Raw genomic sequence first — 27,464 nt, forward strand, 5'->3', positions numbered from 1 at the left:
TAACTGCTACAATACAAAGGTCTTTTTAAAGGGGAAAAAAAAAAAAAAAAAAAAAAAAAAAAAAAACAACAAAAAACCCTCACCGTATCCTTCAAACGCCACCGAAGTCTCTTGGGTCACAGCATGGCAGATTTCATTTTGACGTGCCTCAAGTTAAAATGAAGTCTGACTTAAATTCCCAGATTATGGCTGTGTCAGGGGAATTTTCAAGCATGCACACTCCAGAGCTGAGTGCTCAGGGTGAGCTGGTGCTGCTCAGGTTTGCACCACTGAAAATCTCACTGGAAGAGCAGGATCAGGGAGTGCTGCATGAAGGGAGCTCGGGGGGAGCTCACACTGCTGGGATGCAAGAGCCACGAGGGAAGGGATGCACAGGTTCACACAGGCTCAACCCTTCTCCCCTCACACGATGAACATAAGAAGAGCTCCAGGCCACGGCAACACAAGGTATGCTGAATTTATTAAAATTGACACATCTTCCCCAAATCCGCATACAAAATACAACAGCTAAACCATTATTTACATCCAGGCAGCTGCAATATCAAGCAATAACTTTAGCAATAGTTTTAAAAATAACTCTGCAGTGTACACAGATCAGATATTTCACAACACGAGGGTTGAAGTTAGCACTGCACTGCTATACTTAGTCCAGAAATATTACAGCGTTCCAGATAAAATACTCACACTTCTTTTAAAAACAGACAACTGAGGAAGTGGTTTGTAGATTGACAAAACATGACACGTTTATCTTAGGGACTGAGAATCACAGCAGGCTTAGACACAATGTCATAGCTACATTCAAAACACATCTGGTCCATTTATGCCAAAAATACATTCAGTGTAAGTTACAATTTATTGCACATTTCTTATATTCTGTAGAAATATATTGTACCTCAATGCTTATTCCCTGCACATTCATAAATATTGCTCTGCCCCTTCGAGCAGAGCGTGGACATCTTTCCCAAAGGCTTTGGGGGGCTGGGGTCGCACAGCCTGTGGGGATGGTCGCTGGAATCACAGAGACAGCCAAGGCAGGGGAGGGGACACGTTTGCAGTGCTGCTGGGGGCTCCCCAGGGACACCCCAAGTGTCACAGACCCCAGTGACCCACAGCAGGGGCTTTGAGCCGCACCCTTCACCAGCACACAGAGCTGTGCCTGTCCCCCCTGCACCCTCAGGAGGTGACCAGAGTGTGCCCACCTGTGACCCCCAGTGCCACCCGGCCCTGTCCTGTGACACTGCCCCAGGCAAAGCCCAAACTGCTCCCTCCCGTGAGCCAGGGCCGCCTGGAGCCCACCCTGGCACAGGAGCTCCGGGGCTGGGAGGAGCTTGCCCTGCCAAAGCCCAGACCCCCAGCAGGGACTGGGCATACTTCCAAACTCATTCATTTGTCATTCCTGAATCTAGTACCAAGCAAAGAAGTGACACAGCAATTACTAAAATATTGTAGGACTCTTCATAGTGTCACGTGAGGGAATGAGCTTGATTAAGTGCAAATTATAAAAGTAGGGAAGTGCAGAGGAGATTACAGACAATTTCTAAAGGAGTGTGTGAGGGCAGCAGTTCAAGTAACAAAAAAAAATTAGGTGTTACAGAAAACATTAATTAACTTTCCCTTTCAGTGCATAATCCCTAGATTAAACTTTAGATTGTTATTAGAAGCAAATTATAAAATATTGGTAATTTCCCCCAGTTAGAAGCATCAATTAAGAGAAGCTGAATGTGGTAACAGGTTTTGAGCATCCTTGACCTTGAAAATTTTCATGAGCTTAAGAACTTTTGCTTTCAGTGAAAATTATCAGGAGCTCTGTGACCTCTGAGGAAACCTAAGCCTCCCTAAACTGCACAGAAGTGTCTTGCCATAACCTCTGTACTTAAATTAGAACAGGACAAACCCACATGGAGGGGAAAGGCCACTAAAACAAGGGTTCTTTGGAGCTTTTCTGAAGGAGTGTAGAGTTTACAAACATTTCAGAGCTCAATACAACAACATCAGCCCCTTGGCTCAGTTATGCTCAACTCCAATTCATCAAATTGTACATGCATCTCTCAACAACAAAAGAGAAAAGAAAACCAGAGCAAAAATACTGAGTTGGGTGAAAAGCCAGGGCAAACAGACCATAATGTCTGATGCCAAGAGATATGTCCAGGGAAAAGGTTAAAGCACTTCTGGGGCTGGAGCTGTGAGCTGTGTGAGGAGTAGCTGTGCCTGAGCATCCTCCACCCACACTTCCCAGCCAGGCACCAACAGAGTCTTGTTCAAATTACCGGGCTGGTCAACAACTTTCAGAGACTCCAGAGGGGGACTGAAAACTGAAACTCTTTTCCTACTTTAAAAAATAAAGCTTTGATTCTTCCTTTTTAAGATAAGTATGTTCTTGTACATACCACAAGAACAGGTGCTGGATCTTAGCTGTGCAAACGTTTTTGACAGCCAAGTCAGCACCAGGCTGTGGATCATGCAGCTGCCAAGACCACCCCTCAAACAGCCTACAAAGCCACACCACTGAGCTCCACGGGGAGTTCATGCCGTTGAAGCACACAAGAACTGAATCACGGAACCCCAGAATGGTTTGGGTCGGCAGAGACCTGAAAGCTCATCTCGTTTCCCCTCCCTGCCTTGGCCGGGGACACCTTCCACTAGACCAGGCTGCTCCAAGCCCCGTCCAGCTGCCGCGGGTGCCCAGGCCAGCCCTGGCTCTGTGTGAGAAGCTGCCCTGCAGCAGCGCTCCGAGCCCTGCAGGATGAGCTCTGCAAGCAGCAAACTGCCCAAAGCCCACCCAGGGCAGCCAGCAGGCACCCAGAGCAAGCTGGGGATGAGCACAGCAGCTGAGCCCGCAGCGCGGATGGCACCGCTGACCGCTGCATTCAGTGAACGTTTAGCACGCTCCTCCCCACAACAGCTCCAGGGAGGAGATTTGCCCCAAACGCTCCTGCCACGGAGCTGCGGGGCCACATCACATTTCTGCAAGGCTTTGCTGTTCTGGAAACCTCTTCGGGATTAATTCCCATGGGCCGGCTGGATTTAGAAATGTGTAAAGAACCATAAGACTACGAAATTTATAATTTTGCCTATTAAAAATACTCCAACACGATATTCAAATGTGAGGGCCACGGAGTGGGCCAAAATTCACAAAATGCCAGAACACTGTTGAATTTTAACACAACAACTCACGTTGCTGGCTTGTGACATTATGGAGACCTGGTCAGAAATGTAAATATTCACCACCAGCCTGGTGCTCTTACAGAATTCTGTAGGAAACCTCTGAACACGCTGCATTGGCTTTTGTTAAAGCTTCCCCCTCATACATCAAAAGGCACTAAAAAATGCTGCCAGTGATTGGAAAACGTTAATAAAAATAAATATTTTCTCAGTTTAGGTAGAATTTTTCTTGTTCCATCCCTTCACATCCAACAGAAAATTGTTGCCTCTATTCTTTTTCCTAATAATTGTTAAAAGGAAAAGTTGTCCCTTCATTGATCTGTTCAATGAACCAAAGACAGAGTAAAACAACTCAAATTTTAACCATGATATTGCATGTGAAATTGAGACAATAAAAATAAATGTTAATAGGGAACTGACTCGGTTTTGCTCACAGAGTGCACACTTAGTGGAATTTCTGTATTTTCTAGTTGCTTGGTTCATTAGAAACATAGTCATTCAAAATGCATTTACTGACAACCCCTTTTCAGATCCCTGAAATAAATTTTTTTTAAAAGGTAAAAAGCTGGGTTAATTTGGTCTTTTACTCGGTTTGAGGACAGAGCATGAGGTTTGCCTCACAAACAGGCTTTAACCAACACCAGACACTTCCAGGACGTTTGGGGTCTGACAAGGATGAAAAGCACAACAGCAAAAGGTATTTTTACACTGTCATGATGCTTTAAGCTCCTTTGTGCCATTCACCGGTGTCTGATTTACCGAAAAAAGCCAGAGCAAGTCACGGACTTGCTGTGCCGAGCCCGGGCTGGGAGTGCCGAGCTGCCTGGTCCCACGGCCGGACCGGAGCTCGGCGCTCTGCCTCGGGCACCGCAGCCGAACCGCGTCCTCTGAGGTAGACCAGAAACAAAAATACTGTCACAGGTGGAGGGACGGACAGCGGGACGCCTCTCGTCCCGCGGGCTGTCAGGCCTTGCAGTCCTCGGGCACGCAGAGCTGCGAGATCGTCTTCTTGACGCGCAGCGCCGTGAGACGCGCGGCACCGCTGGCGCGCCAGCACTCCCGCATCAGCCGGCCCAAAACCCGCAGCGCCTGCACGACACGGAGCCTGCACACAGCCCGGGCACACAGCCTGGGCACAGACAGCCTGGGCACACAGGGGCTGGGGACAGACAGGCTGGACACACACAGCCTGGGCACAGACAGCCTGGGCACACAGGGGCTGGGGACAGACAGGCTGGACACACACAGCCTGGGCACAGACAGGCTGGGCACACAGGGGCTGGGCACACAGGGGCTGGGCACACAGGCTGGGGACACAGGCTGGGGACAGACAGGCTGGGCACAGAGAGGGGCTGGGCACACAGGCTGGGCACAGACAGGCTGGGCACAGACAGCCTGGGCACACAGGGGCTGGGCACACACAGGGGCTGGGCACAGACAGGCTGGGCACACACAGGGGCTGGGCACACACAGGGGCTGGGCACACACGGGCTGGGCACACACAGGGGCTGGGCACAGACAGGCTAGGCACACAGCCTGGGCACACACAGGCTGGGCACACACAGGGGCTGGGCACAGACAGGCTGGGCACACACAGGCTGGGCACACAGGCTGGGCACAGACAGGCTGGGCACAGACAGGCTGGGCACACAGGCTGGGCACAGAGAGGGGAGTGGGCATAGACAGGGGCTGGGGGATGGAAATGGCACTGGGTACAGACAGGGGCTGGGGACAGAGGCAGGGCATGTGGGAGCAGAAACAGGACTGGGTACAAACAGTTTTGTGGGGTGTGGGGGATAGGAACAGGACCGGGGTACAGACAGGGGCTGGGGGATAGAAATGGGACCAGGGTACAGATAGGGTCTGCAGGGGAACAGACAACAGCCAGAGACACAATCACCACCCTCTGCTTTCTGGTTTTAATGCAGGGAGATAAAGTGCAGTGCTCTGAAACGGTGACACAAGAGCAGCAGCATCAATTAAGACATCGAGCACTTGGTGCAGAGAGTTCTTTCTGTATTGATCTGAAGGACAGCTAGACATCTGAAGCTTCTCAATTCAGGAGAAGCTGGGCATTGAGTGCCCTATCTCTCACTGAAAAGTTCTGTCTTAATTTAAACTTGAAAATATAAATAACAAAATAAAACTAGAAAAAAAACCCTTACAAAATAAACCTAGAATAAACTAGAAAATTGCTTTTACCTCACAGCTTTGCCACTGGTTTGGAATACTTGGTCTGAGCTTCTGTTCACAGACAACCCTTCTCATATCTTCTATCGAAGGATCAGAAGGCACAAGGTCGTAGTAAGGCAACTGGTATTCCTCAGTGACTCCTGGGGAAGATTACTGCATAGGTGCCCATGGCAGGGGTGGAATGAGAAGGGATTTAATGTCCCTTCCATCCCAAACCCATGTGGGACTGGGTGAAGAGGCCAAAGCTCACCTCCAATGGGGCACCTCCGGGCTATCTCCCAGTACACCAGCCCCAGGGAGTAGATGTCTGCGCGCTTGAAGGACTCGAAGATGTTCGTGTTCATCGCATCGTCCAGGATCTCGGGGGCCATGTACCTTTGGGGCACACAGGCTCAGTTTGCTGGGGCAGCTCCTACAAAAGCCACAGCTGTGCTGCCACGTGCCCCGTGACCCTGGTGGTGCTGGCAGCTGTGCCCAGCCCAGAGCACGGGGGTGACCAGGGTGACACCACGCCCCACAGAGAGCTCCATCCCACAGCAGGGTGTGCAGCCATCCCTGCCCGCTGCCAGGGCACAGGGGACACGGCCGATGGGGACAGGGCTGCCAGGGGCCACCCCCGGGAGCTGGCCCACCTCCTGGTGCCCACGCGCGGGTTCTGGGGGATGTCGATGGTGTTCAGCACCGAGTCGTGCTTCACCGCCAGCCCCAGGTCGGCGATGGCGCAGGTCTCGTTCCTCTTCACCAGGATGTTCTTGGATTTCAGGTCCCGGTGTGCGATCGCTGGCTTCCCTGTTCACAGCAAGAGAAACCGCCCCCAGTTTTGACAACAACAGCGTGGGCTTTAATATCAGGAGCAAGGATGTAGAAACAGTTTTATTCACTTTCGTTTCTGCACCTTACAGAAATATCCAAGCCTATTTTGAACAAAGCAAAGCTCTGCTAAATGTTCTTAACTTCAAAAGAAAACTTTAAGGGCATTTTAAACTTTAAGGGCTTTTTTTTTCAGAAATAAAACACAAAAAGAGAAACTGGAAGTTCACCATGCAAATTCATTTAGAAAATTACTGAATCACTGCATTCAGTGATTGGGTTGGAAAAACCCTCCAAGACCACCGAGTCCCACCACTCCTCAGCACTGACAAGGCCACCAGTAACCAATGTCCCCAGGTGCCACATCCACACAGCTTTTTACTCCCCACTGCCCAGGGCAACTTGTGCCAGGGCTGGACAAATCTTCCCATGAAGAAATTTTTCCTAATTTTTCCTTCAGTAGTGCTCACTCCCTTTTAACAGAGCTGCCCCTGTAGAATTCTCTTTAGAGGCATGGATGAAGTGCAGACAGTGGAAGAGGGAAGGGAATGTCCCTCTTCCCTGTCTGCCCTGCACCACTCTCACTCACACTGTTCCCCCTGGTGTCAGCAGTTCGGAGCACACTTCACAACACCACACACGTCACCCACAAACGACTTTGAGAGCACTGAATACTCGAAGGGAAAGCGCGAGGGAAGCTCTTGCCTTGCGTGCCAACGATCTCCATGTGGAGGTGGGCCAGGCCGCTGGCCACGGACAGGGCCAGCCTGACCATGCCCTCCACGGTCACCGTGCCCCTGTTCAGGTAGTCGAACAGCGAGCCCTGCTCGTGGTACTCGGAGACAAGCCACAGCTGAGTCCACGTCCCGTTATCTAGCCAGAGGAAGCAGGAGTGTTAAAAATGGTAGCTAGGGAAAGCCTTCCCCTTTTGGGATGCAAGCAAGGAGGTGTGCCAGCTGTGTCCCAGGAGGGGGGCCGTGTTTCAGGTGGAGGGCAGTGAAAGCTGTGCTGGGACACACACTCAGCACCCAGCGAGTGCCTTTGCTATCCTTTGGGAAGCACTCCAGGCCCTCTGAGCCCAGCCACAGCCCAGCCCGGCCGGGCCAGCGCACAGAAGCAGAGGCCACGTGGCTGGGGGAGCCGTGCAGGAGGGCAGCCGGGGCAGCGCTCACCCTTGTTGTCAGCAGCGATGAAGCCCAGGATGTTCTCGTGCCTCAGCATGACGGTCTGGTAAATCTCCGCCTCGCGGAACCACGACCGCTCGTCCCTGGAGGAGAAGATTTTCACAGCCACGTCCTCCCCGCACCACTTCCCGTGCCAGACCTCGCCAAACCGCCCTTTCCCCACGATTTCCTGCAGCACAATCGTCCTGGCGATGGTTCTCTGGACCAGCAGAGGCAGACCTGGAGAAGAAGAGAGGCAGGTGCCTGTGAAATGGCTCAGCTGGCCTTCAAACCCCAGCACCGCCCTCTCCCAGCGAGCTGCACTCATGGCTTTGCTTCCCCACACTGCCAGGGGAAAATCCTCTCCCACCCAATATCTCCTCCAGTCAGACTCTTTGATGTTACTTCTCAGTGTCTGTACATAGAAAAAACTTTTTAAAACCACAGTAAAAATTTGGCCTGAACTACTCCGTTTGGTTTGATACAGTCTGCAGCTGTCCTGCAGTCAGTTGTTTTACTCTGGCTGCTATTTTTGAAAATAAATATAAATTATTACAATTAAAAGAAATTCACTGTTATAATAATTAATACTTAATACTTAATAATTAATAATAATTATTAACAATTAACAATTAACGATTAATAATTATTATCGAACTGGGTTATTATTATAATTTAATAGAAGGAAATAATAATTATTATTATAGCAGTTCCACTGTGCTTTGCCAGCCACAAACCCCACCTAGTTTGATTGGATTCTGTCTTTGTTGGGTACTTAAAACAAGGAATTATTCCTCTTTCTTTCTTTCTTTCTTTCTTTCTTTCTTTCTTTCTTTCTTTCTTTCTTTCTTTCTTTCTTCCTTTCTTCCTTTCTTCCTTTCTTCCTTTCTTCCTTTCTTCCTTTCTTCCTTTCTTTCCTTTCTTTCCTTTCTTTCCTTTCTTTCTTTAATAACTGCAACCTTGATTTTGTCTGAAATCAGAGCAAATCATCCCAGTGCATGGGGCTCTGGCTCTGCTCAAGTCCAGCCCTGTTTCTGGCTCAGGGATGGCTGGGAACAGTTAACAACTTCAGCATAAATAAAGCCAAAGTCTGCTCAGTAGAGCCGTGAAAAGGCATTAAGGAAGAACAACAACTTAATCCTCAGAGGTATGCAGCTCATGGAAGTAAATTAAATTAGGCACCATTTGCACGTTTTTCACTTACAAATAAAAGCAAGCATAGTTTGCATATTTTCCAATAAAAGCTCTAGTTAGGAAAGGTTGGGCTGTACATCTCAGACGTGTCACTGGTCAAATGAGCAGGAATTTGTGAATTCCCACCTCATTTTTAGGTTTCTTTGGTTTAACAAGTTCTCAATAGCAATGGAGGCGTCACAGTAGGCAAGATAACCGAAATGGGGGAAATGCTAAAAAGATGAATGTTCTGCTCAAAACAAGAATTTGGGGGAACACTATTGTGCTCTGAAACACAAAAAACAATTCGGAAGCAGCTTCCTGAGCCGCTCAGGTGAGCTCAGCACCTTCCATTATCTGCCATGCTGCATCGGCCTGCAGCGCTGTGTTTCACACCTGCATCTGATTTCTGATTCCCTTTTGTAGGGCCCCCCTTCCAACAGGGAGCTGGATTTCTGTGCTTTGGCAGAGGAGGAGCACCCGAAGCCCCGCGGGCCGAGCCAGCGGCGCAGAGCCCGCACCTACCGGAGCCGGAGCCCGAGGTGGTCATGTCGTGGATGAGGTCCCGCAGCGTCTTGCCGGGGCCCGCCAGGCCGGGCTCGCACGGCGGCTCCTCCACGCTGGGCGGCCTGCGGCGGCGGGCCCGGGCCGAGCGGGCCAGCAGCGCGGCCAGCAGCAGCGCCACGGCCGCCAGCGGCACCGCCACCGCCGCCGCCAGCGCCGCGCGCCCGCCCGCCGCCGCCGCTGCTGCTGCCGCCGCTGCGGGGACACGGAGAGCCGTGACAGCGGGGACAGGGTCACAGAGAGGTGTGACAGCGGGGTGACACAGAGAGGTGTGACAGTGGGGACAGGGGCACGGAGAGCCGTGACAGCGGGGTGACACAGAGAGCCGTGACAGCGGGGATAGGGGCACGGAGAGCCGTGACAGCGGGGTGACACAGAGAGCCGTGACAGCGGGGTGACACAGAGAGCTGTGACAGCGGGGATAGGGGCACGGAGAGGTGTGACAGTGGGGACAGGGGCACGGAGAGGTGTGACAGCGGGGTGACACAGAGAGCCGTGACAGCGGGGACAGGGGCACGGAGAGCCGTGACAGCGGGGATAGGGGCACAGAGAGCCGTGACAGCGGGGATAGGGGCACGGAGAGGTGTGACAGCGGGGATAGGGGCACAGAGAGCCGTGACAGCGGGGATAGGGGCACGGAGAGGTGTGACAGCGGGGATAGGGGCACGGAGAGCCGTGACAGCGGGGACAGGGGCACGGAGAGGTGTGACAGCGGGGATAGGGGCACAGAGAGCCGTGACAGTGGGGACAGGGGCACGGAGAGGTGTGACAGCGGGGATAGGGGCACGGAGAGCCGTGACAGCGGGGATAGGGGCACGGAGAGGTGTGACAGCGGGGATAGGGGCACGGAGAGCCGTGACAGCGGGGACAGGGGCACGGAGAGCTGTGACAGCGGGGTGACACAGAGAGCCGTGACAGCGGGGTGACACAGAGAGCTGTGACAGCGGGGATAGGGGCACGGAGAGGTGTGACAGTGGGGACAGGGGCACGGAGAGGTGTGACAGCGGGGTGACACAGAGAGCCGTGACAGCGGGGACAGGGGCACGGAGAGCCGTGACAGCGGGGATAGGGGCACAGAGAGCCGTGACAGCGGGGATAGGGGCACGGAGAGGTGTGACAGCGGGGATAGGGGCACGGAGAGCCGTGACAGCGGGGACAGGGGCACGGAGAGGTGTGACAGCGGGGATAGGGGCACGGAGAGCCGTGACAGCGGGGACAGGGGCACGGAGAGGTGTGACAGCGGGGATAGGGGCACAGAGAGCCGTGACAGTGGGGACAGGGGCACGGAGAGGTGTGACAGCGGGGATAGGGGCACGGAGAGCCGTGACAGCGGGGTGACACAGAGAGGTGTGACAGCGGGGACAGGGGCACGGAGAGCCGTGACAGCGGGGACAGGGACACACACACACAGAGCCGTGACAGCGGGGTGACACGGAGAGGTGTGACAGTGGGGACAGGGACACAGAGAGCTGTGACAGCGGGGACAGGGGCACGGAGAGGTGTGACAGTGGGCTACAGGGACACGGAGAGCTGTGACAGCGGGGATAGGGGCACGGAGAGGTGTGACAGCGGGAACAGGGACACACACACACAGAGCCGTGACAGCGGGGACAGGGACACACACACACAGAGCCGTGACAGCGGGGTGACACGGAGAGGTGTGACAGTGGGGACAGGGACACGGGAGAGAGCCGTGACACTGGGGTACAGGGACACGAGAGAGCCGTGATACTAGGGTGACAGGGACACAGAGAGAGACATGACAGGAGGGTACAGGGACACAGAGAGAGCTGTGACACTGGGGTCACAGGGACACGGAGAGAGCTGTGACAGGGGGTTACAGGGACACGAGAGCGCCATGACAGAGGGGTACAGGGACACAGAGAGAGCCGTGACACCGGGCTCACAGGGACACACAGGGAGACAGTAGTGACACTGGGCTACAGGGACTGGCTGGCTGCACGGCTGACCACAGCAGCCGTCACACAGGATCACGCCGTCACAGATTCACAGGTTCATAGAAACACACAGATTCACAGAATCACACAGATTCACACAGGATCACAGAATCACACAGAACCACAGATTCACACAGAATCACACAATCACAAATTCACACAGGATCACAGAATCACACAATATCAGATTCACACAGAATCACACAGAATCATAGATTCACAGAGAATCACACAATCACAGAATTCACAGAATTACAGAATCACCAGGTTGGAAGAGACCTTAAAGATCATCAAGTCCAACCCAGCCCCAACACCTCAACTAAACCCTGGCACCCAGTGCCACATCCAGGCGTTTTTTAAACACATCCAAGGATGATGACTCCATCACCTCCCCGGGCAGCCATTCCACAATTTTATCACCATTTCTGTAAGAAATTTTTTCCTAATATCCGGCCTGTATTTCCCTTGGTGCGGTTGAGGCTGTGTGCTCTGGTTCTATCTGTGCTGCCTGGAGACAGAGCCCAGCCCCAGCTGAGCACAGGCACCTTTCAGGAGCTGTGCACAGCGATGAGGGCACCCTGAGTCTCCTTTCCTCCACTCGATGCTTCCCCACCGTTGTCCTGGCCAGGAGACAGAGCAGACAGAACAGACCCTCGTGTCTGCAAGTGCAGAGCCTTTCCCCCACGCGCCTTCTGAGCAGGGAGCTTGGTCTCAGGCCAGCATTCTGACCACCACCCAAGGAGCTCTATATCAAGAAGCTCTAGAAAGGCACTGCTAAGGGATTCACTTGCACAGGAACACCAACATGATTCTTTTCATGTCCCCAAAATGTGAAATAAGTTTAAAATAAAAATAAACCAGCACTTTCCCCCCAAATAAAACAAACCAGGAATACGACCCGTAAAAGAAACCTCAACACTCAGAACCATGAGTACAAACAAGATCTCAGGGCTGCAGAAGATGTAAGAATCACAAACTTCACCCCATGCCAGGTCAGTCCTTCCCTTCAGGGAGAAGCTGGTCCTCGAGCACACCATAACCTGGAGTTTGAGAGTGACCAAAGTGATGTGGGGTCTCAAAGGCAGCAGCAAACAGGCTCAGCACCCACGGCTCCCTTCCTGCAGTCAATACCACATGTCTGTTCACCAGCACAACTCCAGCCCTCCTGAACACAAAGCTGGTACATTTTGTTCACAGGTTTTTCCTTTGATGACTTCAAGAGGCTGCTCCAGGGTGACCCAGAGGGTTTGTAAGAGGATTTATGAGCAGGATTCCTCCTTGGAACTGCTGCTTGTTAACTGACATCCCAGGATCTCCTAAACACTTTTCATTCTGTTTCCACCGGGCTGAGGTTTCCGTGAAACAGGGAGGGAGTACAGCACAGAGATCCCCTACCCCAGGAGCTCTGGCACCTCACTGAACCACCCTGCCAGCCCAGACTGTGCAGGGGACATGGACACTGCAGGACAGGACTGGCTCTGTGCAGGGGACACTGCAGGACAGGACTGGCTCTGTGCAGGGGACACTGCAGGACAGGACTGGCTCTGTGCCAGCCAGGGGACAGGCTCACAGCGGGTACAGAGCACAGGGCATGAGCTGTCCCCGGGCTGTTCAGCACTTCCCCTGTGCCATGCAAGCAGCCTCCTCCCCGCAGGGCTTGCAGCCTCATTCCGGGTGGGAATGAGGTTCATTCCTCCCCGCGGGAGACGCCGACCACACCACGTCATTTCTTCCCACCAGCTGCTGAAAAACAACATGACACGAACAAAATCGAAGTTTCTTGTTCTTGGGCCACCGCAGTAACAAAAACAGTAACGAGGAAAACCATCAGGAGGTTTGAGCAGCGAGAAGTGCTCTGCTGGGAAGGGCCTGGGCAGGGCACGCTCCCAGACTGGCCCAGGCTCAGTGGAGATCCCTGCTCCAGCACTGACCTGCATTCCCTGCCCTGGCAGCACGGCCAGAGCTCCAGCAGCAGCTGAGGGTGCTGCACGGCCAGCAGCAGCACGCCTGCACTGTGCAATGCAGCACCCCTGCACTGCTGTGCAATGCAGCACCCCTGCACTGCTGTGCAATAACTGCACCCCTGCACTGCTGTGCAATAACTGCACTCCTGCACTGCTGTGCAACACAGCACCCCTGCACTGCTGTGCAATAACTGCACTCCTGCACTGCTGTGCAACACAGCACCCCTGCACTGCTGTGCAATACAGCACTCCTGCACTGCTGTGCAATGCAGCACCCCTGCACTGCTGTGCAATGCAGCACCCCTGCACTGCTGTGCAATAACTGCACTCCTGCACTGCTGTGCAATAACTGCACTCCTCCACTGCTGTGCAACGCAGCACCCCTGCACTGCTGTGCAATGCAGCACACCTGCACTACTGTGCAACGCACCACACCTGCACTGCTGTGCAATACAGCACCCCTGCACTGCTGTGCAATACAGCACCCCTGCACTGCTGTGCAATAACTGCACTCCTGCACTGCTGTGCAACACAGCACCCCTGCACTGCTGTGCAATACAGCACTCCTGCACTGCTGTGCAACACAGCACCCCTGCACTGCTGTGCAATACAGCACCCCTGCACTGCTGTGCAATACAGCACTCCTGCACTGCTGTGCAACACAGCACACCTGCACTGCTGTGCAATACAGCACTCCTGCACTGCTGTGCAACACAGCACACCTGCACTGCTGTGCAATAACTGCACTCCTGCACTGCTGTGCAATACAGCACACCTGCACTGCTGTGCAATGCAGCACACCTGCACTGCTGTGCAACACAGCACCCCTGCACTGCTGTGCAATACAGCACCCCTGCACTGCTGTGCAATACAGCACACCTGCACTGCTGTGCAACACAGCACACCTGCACTGCTGTGCAATACAGCACCCCTGCACTGCTGTGCAATGCAGCACACCTGCACTGCTGTGCAATGCAGCACACCTGCACTGCTGTGCAATACAGCACCCCTGCACCCCTGCACTGCTGTGCAATACAGCACCCCTGCACTGCTGTGCAATACAGCACACCTGCACTGCTGTGCAATACAGCACCCCTGCACTGCTGTGCAATGCAGCACACCAGCACTGCTGTGCAATGCAGCACACCTGCACTGCTGTGCAATACAGCACCCCTGCACTGCTGTGCAATAACTGCACTCCTGCACTGCTGTGCAACACAGCACACCTGCACTGCTGTGCAATACAGCACCCCTGCACTGCTGTGCAATAACTGCACTCCTGCACTGCTGTGCAACACAGCACTCCTGCACCCCTGCACTGCTGTGCAATACAGCACTCCTGCACTGCTGTGCAATACAGCACACCTACAGTGCTGTGCAATAACTGCACTCCTGCACCCCTGCACTGCTGTGCAATACAGCACAGCAGCACCCAAAGCTCTGTTCACTGCCTGACTAACAGGAGTGGGGCTGGGACGCTGCCATGTGTGCCCCAAAGCAGCACCTCTGGCAGTGCTCAGCAGTTTCACAACGCGCTGCACTTATGGTCCAGCTTCTGTAAACAAAATAGTACTTGCAGGCAGCAAAAGAAATAAATTATTTTTTCCCTCTGATGGAAAAGACACTCTCACACACAGCATTTGCTTCTGACACTGTAAAGCTTCCACTGCAAGGCTTCCAAAAGCCCCGAACTGTGTGTGTTCCCAGGCTACTCAGTGGGCAAAATTACATATTCTTTCCAATGTAGTAAGAAAATCTATTGCGTGCTATTAATGGGGAGGCTCTAGCCAGCTCTACAGAATACTTAAAACTACTTAAAAAAATAGTTTGGGCTAGAGTCTAAAATTTTCTCCAGCTTCCACCATGAATATAGACTCCACTCACCATTGTGGGGGAGGCAGAGATCACAAACTCTGCCTCCCAGATCTCAAATATGGCCCAAAAATCCTGTGAGACACAAATCTACAGCTGGAAAAATCAAGGTCTGATTAGCAACTACTGCAGGCAGCCTGTTCCATGCTGAGGGCACGATGGTGAGCTCTGCAGAGAGAACAAGAATGAGGGATGTACAAGGGGTGATTTATCATGGGGAGGCTCCTCAAGGGGTTTTCTGCAGCCCTGCTGTGACAGGAGAAGCACATCTCAAGTCACCTGCTGGAGCAGAAAGCACCCCAGTTAAACCAGCAAAAACCTGGAAAGGAATCCAGGGTGACACAGAAAAAAACCAGTTACTGCAAACTCATCCTGCACTCCAACATTTTCACCTGCTAATGCAATATGCCACAATGAAATCCCTGCCCACAAGAAGCAGGATGTAAAAGCAGAGATCCAGGTTTAATCCATCCTTAAAGATTTTCAGACATTGTAAAAAAAGAAACCAAGGAAAGAAAAAAAACCCAAGGGAAACGTCATCTCCTGTCACCCAAGGCCCCAGCCCAAGCCCTGTGCTGCCAGGGCAGGCATTGCCACCTGCAGCTCTGCCAGGGCAATTCAAGCACCAAGCACACACTGCCCTCTGCCCTCAGAGATCCTCTGCTGCTCTCAGGAACTCCTCTACAACACAGACCTTTGCTAATTACAGTCACAGGATCCCACAGCGGTTTGGGTTGGGAGGAAGCTGAGACTCAGCTGTTGCCAAGCTCTGCCGTGGGCAGGGACACTTCCCATCAGTGCAGGCTGCTCCCAGCCCCATCCAGCCTTTGAGCTGGGGCAGGCCAGCTCCGCGGACAGGAGCTGAGGCTGGGTTTGTGTCCCAGAAGGACGCTGAGGTCCTGCCTCCCCGGCAGGGCTGGCCACCCTGCTGGACCTTCCCAGGGTTTCTCCTGCTGGAGAGTCACTCCTGCCTAAAGGCAAGCTTCTCATGGCCACATGCTCCACTTTTAAACTAGAGTCTGCTTAATGGAGATGGACGGGTCAGCAGGTAAGTGGGCAGACATATATATATATATATACATAAAGAAATATATATATATATATATATATACACAAAGGTAAAAAATATATATATACAACACACACAAAGGTAGATACATATATAAGGAGATTTATATAGAAAATAGAGATAGACATAGAAATAGACAGAAATAGAGAGACAGAGATAGTTATAATGATAGATAGATAGAAGATAGATAGATAGATAGATAGATAGATAGATAGATAGATAGATAGATAGATATAGATGATAGATGGATAGATAGATAGATGATTGATAGATAGAGATAGATAGATAGATAGATAGATAGATAGATGACAGATGGATAGATAGATAGACAGATAGATAGATATAGATAGATAGATGATAGATAGATGATTGATGGATGATTGATGGATATGGATAGATAGATAGATATAGTTAGATGATAGACAGATAGATAGATTGATGGATGATTGATGAATGATTGATGGATATGGATAGATAGATAGATAGATAGATAGATAGATAGATAGATAGATGATTGATGGATGATTGATGGATATGGATAGATAGATAGATTAGATAGATAGATGGATGATTGATGGATATGGATGGATAGATAGATAGATAGATAGATGATAGATAGATAGATAGATGGATGGATGATAGGTGATAGAGACAAGGCACAACAGACCGTCCCTACGCAGGTGTCTGTCCCAGGTGCCCCTTGTCAGATGTCTGGGACAAGGGGCTGGCCCCCGAGCTGTCCCCACGCCCCTTCCTGGCAGCGTGAGCCCTGTGAGGAAGGGCTGTGGGGCAAGGCCAGCACAGAAACCTCATTGCACTGCTACAATTCCCACTGACACCAGTCCCCCTGAACCTTTAGAGCAAAGGGCTCGGGGCAGGAATTCAGTCCTTTTTTTTGGGAACTGAAATATGAAACCAGAGATTTTGCAAGTCCCAGCTCAAGTGCTGGAATAGCAGATGTGCCTCTGCTGCTCCTCTAGAAATAGCAGCTTTCTTCCCAGCTTGGAGAAACCACCATGGCACTTTATTTCTAGAGCACAACCACAATTAGTGTGTCCCTTCTGTGGTCAGCTGAAAGAAAAACAATGTCCTAGGGTGACTTGATGATGCTTGTATCCCCAGTCATCTGTGGGGATACAAGCATCACACAAATTATCCTCAGCACCAATTAAATAATCCTGATTCCTGCCCCACAGCACAGGTGAGGCTGGTACCAGGGTTCACCAGGAGGTGACAGTGCCCAAGGCTCCCACAGCAGCTCCCCCATGGTCTGCCCAGCAACAGCCTTTCCAATTCCATTAAGAGCTACATGATAGCTTCTTAAATTCAAGCTATAATTTTTAATTGTATGTTAATTTGCATCTTTCTTACCTGCAACATATCTCATTACTGTAAGTATATAAAAAGGTATTATCTCATAAAATAGTGTATTTTACACCTTTTTTTAAAAAAAGCCTGGAATTAACACAAAATTTGGCTTTTCTTTCCAAATCTTGGAAAGAAAAAAAAAACAAAACTAAAATTGTGCTAAAAATAGTATAAATATTTCTTTTTAGAAAGCACCAAATCAACTTTGTTACACAATTTGAGCCTGGCAGACTCACACACTGCACCAGCTGGGTGACACAGCGCTCCTGGGAGTGCCAGCCTTTTTCCTGCCTCTCGTTAGGACCAGGAACCTCACAGCCTCCCCTCCCTGCTGAGCAGGACTCGGTGGCACCGGGGTGACACCGCAGACCAGCTGCCTCACAGGCTGCTCACGTCCCCCACGGCCACCCCAGCTCAGACTGCTGAACCTGCCTCGGCCAAAGGGGTCCCTGCACTGCCTTGGGGTCCCCCACTGCCCTGCCCCAAGAAAACCTGTGCCCGTAGGGCATCGAGGGCAGCCGTGGGGATACCCTTGGAAAGGCAAGAACTTCCCTCTCCTGCAGGCAGAGCTGCACTTTGCCTTTTGCTCTCTGGAAGAGGCTGGGATACAGCCTGCAGCGTGCCCAGCCAGCCCAAGCCCCTGGACAGGCTGCACTTTGCCTTTTTCTCTCTGGAAGAGGCTGGGATACAGCTCTCAGCGTGCCCAGCCAGCCCAAGCCCGTGCACAGGCTGCAGTTTGCCTTTTGCTGCTGAAAGAGGCTGGAATACAGCTCTCAGCATGCCCAGCCAGCCCGAGCCCCTGGACAGGCTGCACTTTGCCTTTTTCCATCTGGAAGAGGCCAGGACAGGCTCTCAGCGTGCCCAGCCAGCCCGAGCCCCTGGACAGGCTGCACTTTGCCTTTTTCCATCTGGAAGAGGCCAGGACAGGCTCTCAGCGTGCCCAGCCAGCCCGAGCCCCTGGACAGGCTGCACTTTGCCTTTTTCCATCTGGAAGAGGCCAGGACAGGCTCTCAGCGTGCCCAGCCCAAGCCCCTGGACAGGCTGCAGTTTGCCTTTTTCTCTCTGGAAGAGGCTGGAATACAGCTCTCAGCGTGCCCAGCCAGCCTGAGCCCCTGGACAGGCTGCAGTTTGCCTTTTTCCATCTGGAAGAGGCCAGGACAGGCCCTCAGCGTGCCCAGCCAGCCCAAGCCCCTGGACAGGCTGCAGTTTGCCTTTTTCCATCTGGAAGAGGCCAGGACAGGCCCTCAGCGTGCCCAGCCAGCCCAAGCCCCTGGACAGGCTGCAGTTTGCCTTTTTCCATCTGGAAGAGGCCAGGACAGGCCCTCAGCGTGCCCAGCCAGCCCAAGCCCCTGGACAGGCTGCCCCGCGCTCCGGCACTCACCGAGCGGCAGGCGCAGCGTGATGTTGTTGCAGAAGTCGGTGTAGCAGCACTCGGTCTTGGTGATGTTCTTGGAGCTGTGGCAGAAGACCTGGGCGTGGAGCTCGGGCAGGGACACGCAGGACTTGACCACCTCCTCGCGCCCGTTGGTCAGCATCACCGAGGCCCAGCAGGCGCCCTCCGTCTGGCAGGTGAAGTTGGTGTGCTCGCACAGCTGGCACACGCACTGCAGGCCTGCAAAGCGGGGCACAGCCGTGGGACAAGGCCTGGCACGCCCAGCCCTGCACACCGTGCAGGCTGGCAGGCCAGGGGCACCCCTGCGAGCTCTGCACGGCCGGAGCTGGCAATGGGGCGCTGGGCTGCAGCGGGGAGCCGGTGCCAGGACACCCCAGCAGCACGGGTCCCCAGCATCCACACCTGACAATGTCTAAATCTCGGTCCCAGGGGATTTTATAGATGCCATCTGTCTTTTGTGGTGAAGACTGGCCACCCCAAAAAGCAGTTCCCCTGCAGGGTGGCTCCCAAAACCACGGCACCCCTTGCCTGTCCTGTCACCTGCCCACAGCAGCCACCCCAGGGCTGGTGGTGACAGCCCGAGCCAGGTCACACACACACAGCACCCAGCACAGAGCTGGCTGGTGACAGCCCCGAGCCAGGTCACACACACACAGCACCCAGCACAGAGCTGGCTGGTGACAGCCCCGAGCCAGGTCACACACACACAGCACCCAGCACAGAGCTGGCTGGTGACAGCCCGAGCCAGGTCACACACACACAGCACCCAGCACAGAGCTGGCTGGTGACAGCCCGAGCCAGGTCACCCACACACAGCACCCAGCACAGAGCTGGTGGTGACAGCCCGAGCCAGGTCACCCACACACGGACACAGTGACAGACTCCTCCTGAGATGAGGCACCTTGTCCAGGCTACCCTTTCTGGGCCAGCTCCAACTCTGCAAGACTGAGCCCTGCTCTACTCGGGACAATAATTTCAGCCATAAATCTTTCTGTTTCTTTTGGAATTGTGGGGAGAGGGGTTTTATTTTATCTAAGGATAAGACAGAGTTGAAAAGTAAAAAACATGGGTTAGTGGTGGGCTTGCCAGTGCTGGGGGCACAGCTGGGCTCAAAGATCTTGGAGGGGTTTTCCAGCGTAAACAATTCCATGATTCTGCAATCCCAGAGTCCCCGGAGGAGCAGAGAACTCCTGACAGGCGTCAGCACAAATCTGATTTCTGTTTCTGTGTCACTCTTTGCTTGCCTCACAACAATCCCCATCCCGTGCCGCTCTTCTGAAATGACAGCTGGGAGTGTTCATCATCTTCAGCTCGGGCCCACGACAAACTTCCCTGGCACGGTGTCTGTGCTGGGGGGCTGTGCCACGAGCTGCTCCTCAGCACAGGAGCAGGCACATCCATCACACACAGCACAGCAGCCAAATCTCCCCTTAAAGACATTGCCTAGAACTGCTGCCAGGAGAAGGACTCATCACACCCAAATAAATTAGAGATCTAGCAGGAGGAAAACAGACACATCATCACCAAAACTGCAAAATAAAAGCATTATTGAGGAAATGAGTCTAAGATTGTTGCAAGGGTCTTCAGGGCTTTAGACACGTCATTATGGTGTTTTTCTCCCTTTCTCACAGCCTAAAAATAAAACGGAAAATTATCTTTATTACGTCATCTGCAGTGGATAACTGACAGGTTTGACCATGCTCTGTACTTGCAGATTACTTGGGACCAAAACTGCCCCTGCACATCCCGAGCAGCCCCAGGGGCCCCTCTGAGCCCCTCCAACATGGGGTGAGTTGAGGGTGGCTGGGGAGCTCTGTACCCTCACCCTGACCACGCTGAGAGAGCCACTGCCACAAGCAAAGGGCTCTGCACCACCAAATCCTGCCCTCACCTCGGGGAACATGGAAAACTGCAGCTGAAGCTGCTCAGACAAGATCAGAGCTGGAGTTGTGGGCAAGGCAGGACACTTTCCTCACAGAAGAGTTTCAGAGACCGCTTTTAAACATAATTCTACAGAAGCAGAAGCCTCGGGTTCCTCAGATACCTGCTGTGCTGCTGGCTGACTTCTCATGCAGAAAAATGGACAGAAATCACAAACCAGGTACAAATCCCTGACCCTGCTCTCAAGAGCATTTGTGTCCATCCAGAACCCTTTGCTAACAGAGCAGAAAGAGGATTGAATACGACCATTAAAACACAGGTTTCTTGCACCTGTGCTACTTCAGCTGCCTCAGCTCTTGTGGAATCAGGGGAGGAGCCTGGGCCCTTGTGAACATTCCCTTGGGAAGATCCAGGGGTTTCCCAGTGCCACCCCACTGAGCAGGGGTGACAAGCCAGTGTCACAGCCCCGCTGTGCCTCCCATGCTCCTCACAGACCCTGTGCAACCACTCCTGCCCAAGGAGCCCGTGTCCCCAGCCCTGCTGACATCCTCAGGGACAGAGCACCCACCAGGGCTCGTGCTTTGTCTGTTCTGCCCCACCAGGAACGCCCCAGTGCTGCTCTGGTTACCCACATCAGCTCCTTCCACTGGAGAGAGCTGTCCAGGTCAGCTCCATCCACAACCCCTGGCGATGCATCCCAAGTTTCACACTACACATCTGGATCATTCCTGCTCTAATTCGCCCCCGCTGCCATCCCAGAGGAGCCAGCAAGGCATTCCCCTCAGCCTGCAGGCCAGAGGGGTGGCAGCACAGGATGGGAGCTCCCCCTCTCACTGTCCAAGCCAGCACCACCTTTGAGCTGCTTCCCTCCCACAGAGCACGAGAGAGGAGGAAGAATTTGCAACTATTGACTGAAATCCTCTGTGCAGCAAGAAATGTTTCCTCCCTCCCCACAGCCATTCCTGAGGACAGTCCTGGCAATGCCATTGGGGATGCTCTGTCTCAGGGCAAAAGTCAGGACTCACACCACCCTGGAGACCAAGGAATGGAATAAGGTGACCATCAAAGAGTTAAAGGATCAAAGAGGCAGGCAGAAAATGTGCTCCCAAACTTTCCAAATAAGGCACTCTATAATCTGGTAATGAACAGGACTCTTTATTTACTCTAGCACAACAATTCCCTTAAAGCATTCCATTCTCTGGTTGGGAAATCAGGAGAAAGTGAACAACTGAAACACACCATGGCTGCAGAGAGCACGCCAGGCATCCAGAGCTGCCACCAGCAGTGCCAGCTCCCTGAGCACGAGCTCTGCAGCAGCCTGCCCAAATGTGCCCTGACCCTCCCAGGGCCCGTCACCCGTCCCACTGGGACCTGGGCTGTGCCCCCAGGACAGGGCAGGACAGGGACCCCACAGGCTCCTCTGCAGGGACAGCAGTCACAGACAGGCCGAGGGACAGAGGGACCCCTCCCAGGGCACTGGCACTGACAGGGCCCCACAGCAACAGAAGGCACGAGCTGCCCGAGGGGCACTCAAGGAGAGCAGATTTTGGGTACAGACACCCCAGGAGCAGAGGTTTCCTGGGTTTGGCTTTTTTAACTCATACATGGCTTTCAAGGACATTTTTCCTGCTGTCATTGCAGCAGGAGCTGGGATCACACACCCGATTCTTGGTGAGCCCCACCATGCATCAAGGGCAGGATGACTTGGTCTTCAGAGAAAAGAATAATCTGCCTGACTTCCCTAAAAAGTGACATTTCCTGCCTTTTAGTTCTCAGTGCCACTGCCAGGAAACACAGAGGACAGGCAGACATGCAATGAGCTTAGGAGCAGGGGGAGCAGAGCCAGCACCTGACTCCCAGCAAACTCAGGAGATGGGTTTGTGTGCTTCCACCCCTCGGCCAGCAAGGGTCAGCCTCAAGCACACGAGCCACGGGAGAGCTGAGGAGCAAGTGTGGGAATGGGGATGGAAGAACAGGAGTTCAAACACCAGCTTCATGAAGACAATGAATAATTTAAACACTTTGGTAGGCAGCGCAACTTCTAAAGTTAAATGGAAGGAATTGAACACTTAACACAAGCCCACGTACCACGGGGCTAACAGAAAACTAAAACTCTGCTTTTTAACAGAGTTTTTAAACTAAAATCTCTGGGGGAGCAAAGCCCAGACCTGCCCTCTCTTACAAACCACAGAAGGTTCTACATCTCAGCACAGACTTTCTACTACACAGATTAACAGGGCACTAATCTCCCACTAAGTCATAATCCATCACTACTCACCATAGCCAGCAGCAGAGCATTTCAAAATTAAACTGGAAAACAAAGATCTAAGTGGCCTGATAGGACAAAATGCTGAGTACCCAGAACATTTCCATCTTTGATCATTTTTTATGGTCATTGTCTATTGTGCCCTTCTAGGTACATTTTCATTTTATTTCCACATAACAGACTGGGGCTCCCATGACTGGGCTGTCCACACGGCCTGGATCCCCTGCTCAGGCACAGACCCCAGTGCCAGGACACAGCTGCCCTGGCCACCTCCATCCTGGGGCAGGGATGCTTCCTCCCCACAGGAGGTGAGGACAGAGGACACCAGAGGACACCAGAGGACACCAGAGGACACCCAGAGGACACCCAGAGGACATCCAGAGCTCCAGGACACGTACCTGGGCCCGACTGGGCTCAGAAGGGTCCCAGCTGACAAAAGTTTCACTGTGGGACAAAGGGGCTCATCGGAGATCCTAGACACGACAGACTGGCTGTTTCCCATTGTCCAGCCCCTGCTGGTGACAGAGCCAGGACAGGAAGCAGAGCAGGTGCCAGTAAAGGTGCCGTGGGTCTGGCACAGCCCCTTGCTCCCCAGCTGCACAATTGCTGGGGGCTGCCACGGCACAGGAGCTCTGCTGCCACAGGGAGCAGCAGCCAGGGCCGGGCTGTGCCCCCGGCTGGCTGAGAGCTCCGGGAGGGCTGACTTCAGAGCCCTGCACAACAGTCCCACCACGGAATGGGAGTTGTTTGGATAGGAAAGGCCCTCTGAGGCCCAACTGTTCCTCCATCCCTGCTGAGGTCACTGCCACACCCACAGGCTGTCAGGTCCCGCGGGGATGGGGGCTCCAGCACGGCCAGAGCACGGTGACCTCACAGAACAAACAGCCTCAGCTGTGCCCGGGCAGGGACCAGCACACTCCCCCCATGGGAGCACGGGGCTCAGATGTGTCACCCACCCCAGAAAGGCACAGGAGAAGAAGGAAGAGCTCCAGCACAGACAGCAAGGGGGTCGGGCACTGAGAAACTCAGCTGTCACGTCCAAGGCAGTTCTGGGGAGGCGTGAAGGTTCCATGAAATCACAGATCACACCTAGAAGATGAATGGGGTCGGGTACTCACCACTCACACGTACTCAAAAGCTCTGGGCACATTTTCATGGAGCAGGAGGAAGCTAAACTAAGCTAAGCTAAGCTCTCCTCTCCTGTTCTCCTGTGCCAGTGCCACAGGCTGGGGCAGAGCACAGGTGCACCCAGCAGGCACAGCCCACCCCGCCCGTGCCTGGGGACTCTCAGCAGCTGCCACGGCGAGGACAGAGGCAGCAGCTCCCAGCACAGAGCCCCGAGCCCCCCGAGTGCCCCCATCCTCCCCTCCAGCCCCTGCAGGGCCAGCGGGGCCGGGGTGTCCCTCAGCACAGCAGGGACAGATCCAGCCCCAGCCATGCAAGTGACAACTTCAGTCTCTTGTAACACATTTCTTCAGAAGGCAAAACCGGAATTTTGAGCAATGATAGGTCTGAAAAAATACAAACCTGCTTTTTTGGACTATTATGAAAAATATGAAGAAGTTCCCCCTCTGGAGAGGGCTCTGAAAGAAAATAGTTGGAGGGAAAGCTTGCTCTATAAATATACTGTTAGAAGGTCTGATACCAAACAGGACAAAAACTAGAAAATTGTAGAAAAGTAAGGAAAAGTATTTGTTCTAGAATTGAGGAGAAAATGTCTTTGAATGAGAGACATCACAGAGTTCCAGAGTTTTGATTTCTTAAATAAACATCTGGGGAATGATTTTATAAATATTTGCAAGTATCATCATTTTGGAAGGAGGATACTGGATGCTCAAAATCCCCATTCTGGAAAAGTTCAGCAGCCAAGGCAAAACCCAGCAGGCAGGAGCTGGGTGCAGGCATTGAAATTAATATTAACAGGGCAGGGAAAGAGCCACAACACCCAGGGAAATTACTTTTGGTGGAATAAGCTGCCAAAGGACATTTTTAGGTTTGAACAGGCGAGGCGTGCTTGGGAAGGTTGTGCTCTGTGGGGCAGGAGTGGCACAGCAGAGTGCTGAGAGCAGGGGTTTCGTGCCGTGCAGCTCATGCACAGAGTGAAGAAGAACGTGCTGGTCCCAGCCCGTGAGGGGCTGAGGGTGCAAACTCCGCGGGGAGGCAGTGAGATAACCCGGGCTGACAGCATGATCCACTGCGGGGCTGGAGCTGCTTGCACAAGAGAGTCCCCAGCACTGGAAGCTCCTGAAGTCACATCTGAGCGGCCTGACAAGGAATTTTCCACCCAGACAGTCACGCTGCCCGTCCCCTCTATTGCCACATCTGCCTGTCTGCTCTGTGCACCCCCGGCCTGAGCCGGGCTCTGGCACAGGGAGCAGAGCAGGACCCCGCACTGCCCCTGCGGGGAGCAAAGCACGGCTTTGGCCACAAACCCGCAGAGCCAGCGCGACCCCGCAGCGCTCTGGAGCTCTCCGGAGGGAGCTGGTGACAGCCCCGGCGTGCGATGCTCGGGTTTACCCCGGGCACGCCGGGCTGCCTGTCCCGGGCACTCCCAACACAGCAGAGCTCCCGGGAAAGGAGAAGAGCTCTTACAGAGCGGGTTTTACACCCTGCGAGGTACCAGAGGTTACCAGATGTGCAGCACTACACAGAAGCACTTGACAGCCACAGCTGGGCTCTGTTCTCCTCCCTGGCCGATCCAAAAGCAGGGATTCTGTGAGCAGCAGGAAGGACACGGTCCTTCCCCGCACCTGGGTGCGACCTCCCCTCTCTGCAAAGTCCTAACGAGCACCCCACAAGGAAACCGCTCTGGTGAAAGCACGGAGAGAAAGGGAAAATCCACTAAACCTAACAGAAACTGTAAAATGCTCTGTGTTGCGCTGCCTTGCCCACCGCTGGTCTGCAGAGCGCTCTGGGGAGCGCGGGTTTGGGCTGCGAAGGAACCATTGAGGGCAGGAGCATCTCCCAGCGCCCGCCCCTGACAGAGGCACCCGCGCGGCAGGACCGGGCTCCCGGTGGGCACGGGCAGCGCAGGGCACCGGGACGGGCCCTGCCGGAGCTCCGGTGCCGCTCGCCCGAGGATCTGCCGGAGCCCCGGGCGGGCCCGCCCGGGATGCCGGGGGAAGCCCCGGGGATCAGGGACTCCGCTCGGTGAGTCCCCGCTGACCCAGCTCTCGGTATGCGCGGCCGTGATCAGCGGCACCGAGAGCCCGAACCCCCAACGCCGACGGCCGCACGGCCGGGATGGGGCAGCGGGGCTCCAGCGCAGCGCCCCGACCCGCCCGGCTCCCGGAGCCGCTCCCGGAGCCGCTCCCGGTGCCCCCGGTGCCGCTCCCGGAGCCGCTCCCGGAGCCTCTCCCGGTGTTCCCGGTGCCGCTCCCGGTGCGCCCGGAGCCGCTCCCGGAGCCGCTCCCGGAGCCGCTCCCGGTGCCGCTCCCGGTGTTCCCGGTGCCGCTCCCGGAGCCTCTCCCGGTGTTCCCGGAGCCGCTCCCGGTGCCGCCGTACCTGCGCAGAGGGACACGGCGATGCCCAGCAGCGGCAGCGCCGCCCGCAGCGCGGAGCCGGGCGCGCCCCGCATGGCCCCGGGCCGGTGCCGGTGCCGCTCCCGGGCCGGTGCCGGTGCCTGTCCCCCGCCGGTGCCGCTCCCCGGCCCCGCCGCCCGCGGCTTTAGCGGCTGTGGCGGGGAGGGGCCCGGGCCGGCCCCGCCCGGACCCCCGCCCCGCTCTCCCCCGCCCCGCCGGGGGTCCGGGGCAGCCCCGGGAGCCCAGAGGGGACGGCGAGGGGCGCGCCGAGCCCCGCTCCGCTCCACCAGCCCCGGCCCGGGGCTCCTGCCCGCAGAGATGCGCAAAAGCGGCCGCGGGACGAGGAGGATTTTTAATCTTGGGAGTTTTGCCAAATCCTCTTCAGTGCCTTTTGGCACCTGCTCCATCAGGCTGCCCCGATCACCCATGAACAGCAACGTGCTGAGCAGTTTGCAGCGTTTCTGCAATAGCTGAATGGGTTTAAACTACAAGAGATTTAGATTAGGTGTTAGGAAGAAAGGCACTGGCACAGGCTGCCCAGAGAACCTGTGGCTGCTCCATCCCTGGAAGTGTTCCAGGGCAGGCTGGCCGGGGCTGGAGCAGCCTGGGACAGTGGGAGGTGTCCCTGCCCATGGCAGGGGTGGCACTGGACGAGCTTTAAGGTCCCTGCCAAGCCAAACCATTCCAGGATTCTGCGATTACACCTTCACAAGCAAAAATCATCTGACTAAATTCCTTTTGCAAGAAAACAAATTGCCCTCCACCACAGTACAGACAGCAGAGATGAAACCCAAGTATTGGGATCAAATGGCTGTTAAACAACACCAGAAAAAGCTGCTCTTGTACTTTTTTTTTTTTTTTTAAATCATCATTCAAATAGATGCCGGGAAGACACTCAGGACTTCCATGTCACCCCATCCTCAATTAGTTGTGATGGGAATTGCAACACGTTAGTGCAGTGAAGTCCAACACAGCAATCCCTTTGGGTTGATGTTCTGTTGCACTGACACACAGCACAGCAGAGTATTGCACACCTCACTGCTTGGGGAATACTGCAGGGGGTTAGAACAGACCTGGCAGGATCTAATCAAATAGGAAGGTTTGGGT

The 27,464-nt window shown here is 54.0% G+C and overlaps 1 protein-coding gene across 1 annotated transcript; it reads right to left on the minus strand.

Moving 5' to 3' along the window:
* Positions 1-443: 443 nt before the first annotated feature.
* Positions 444-26,458, minus strand: ACVR1C (activin A receptor type 1C). Its single transcript, XM_064435376.1, has 9 exons — positions 26,341-26,458; positions 18,678-18,908; positions 9,027-9,260; positions 7,338-7,568; positions 6,871-7,038; positions 5,988-6,144; positions 5,606-5,730; positions 5,365-5,495; positions 444-4,251 (listed from the first exon to the last, which is right to left on the minus strand). The coding sequence occupies exons 1-9, from the start codon at positions 26,411-26,413 to the stop codon at positions 4,126-4,128; spliced, it is 1,476 nt and encodes a 491-aa protein (XP_064291446.1). The 5' UTR covers positions 26,414-26,458; the 3' UTR covers positions 444-4,125.
* Positions 26,459-27,464: the final 1,006 nt, after the last annotated feature.

Source organism: Passer domesticus, chromosome 10, assembly GCF_036417665.1.
Source record: "Passer domesticus isolate bPasDom1 chromosome 10, bPasDom1.hap1, whole genome shotgun sequence".
In the NCBI taxonomy this organism is placed as follows: domain Eukaryota; kingdom Metazoa; phylum Chordata; class Aves; order Passeriformes; family Passeridae; genus Passer; species Passer domesticus.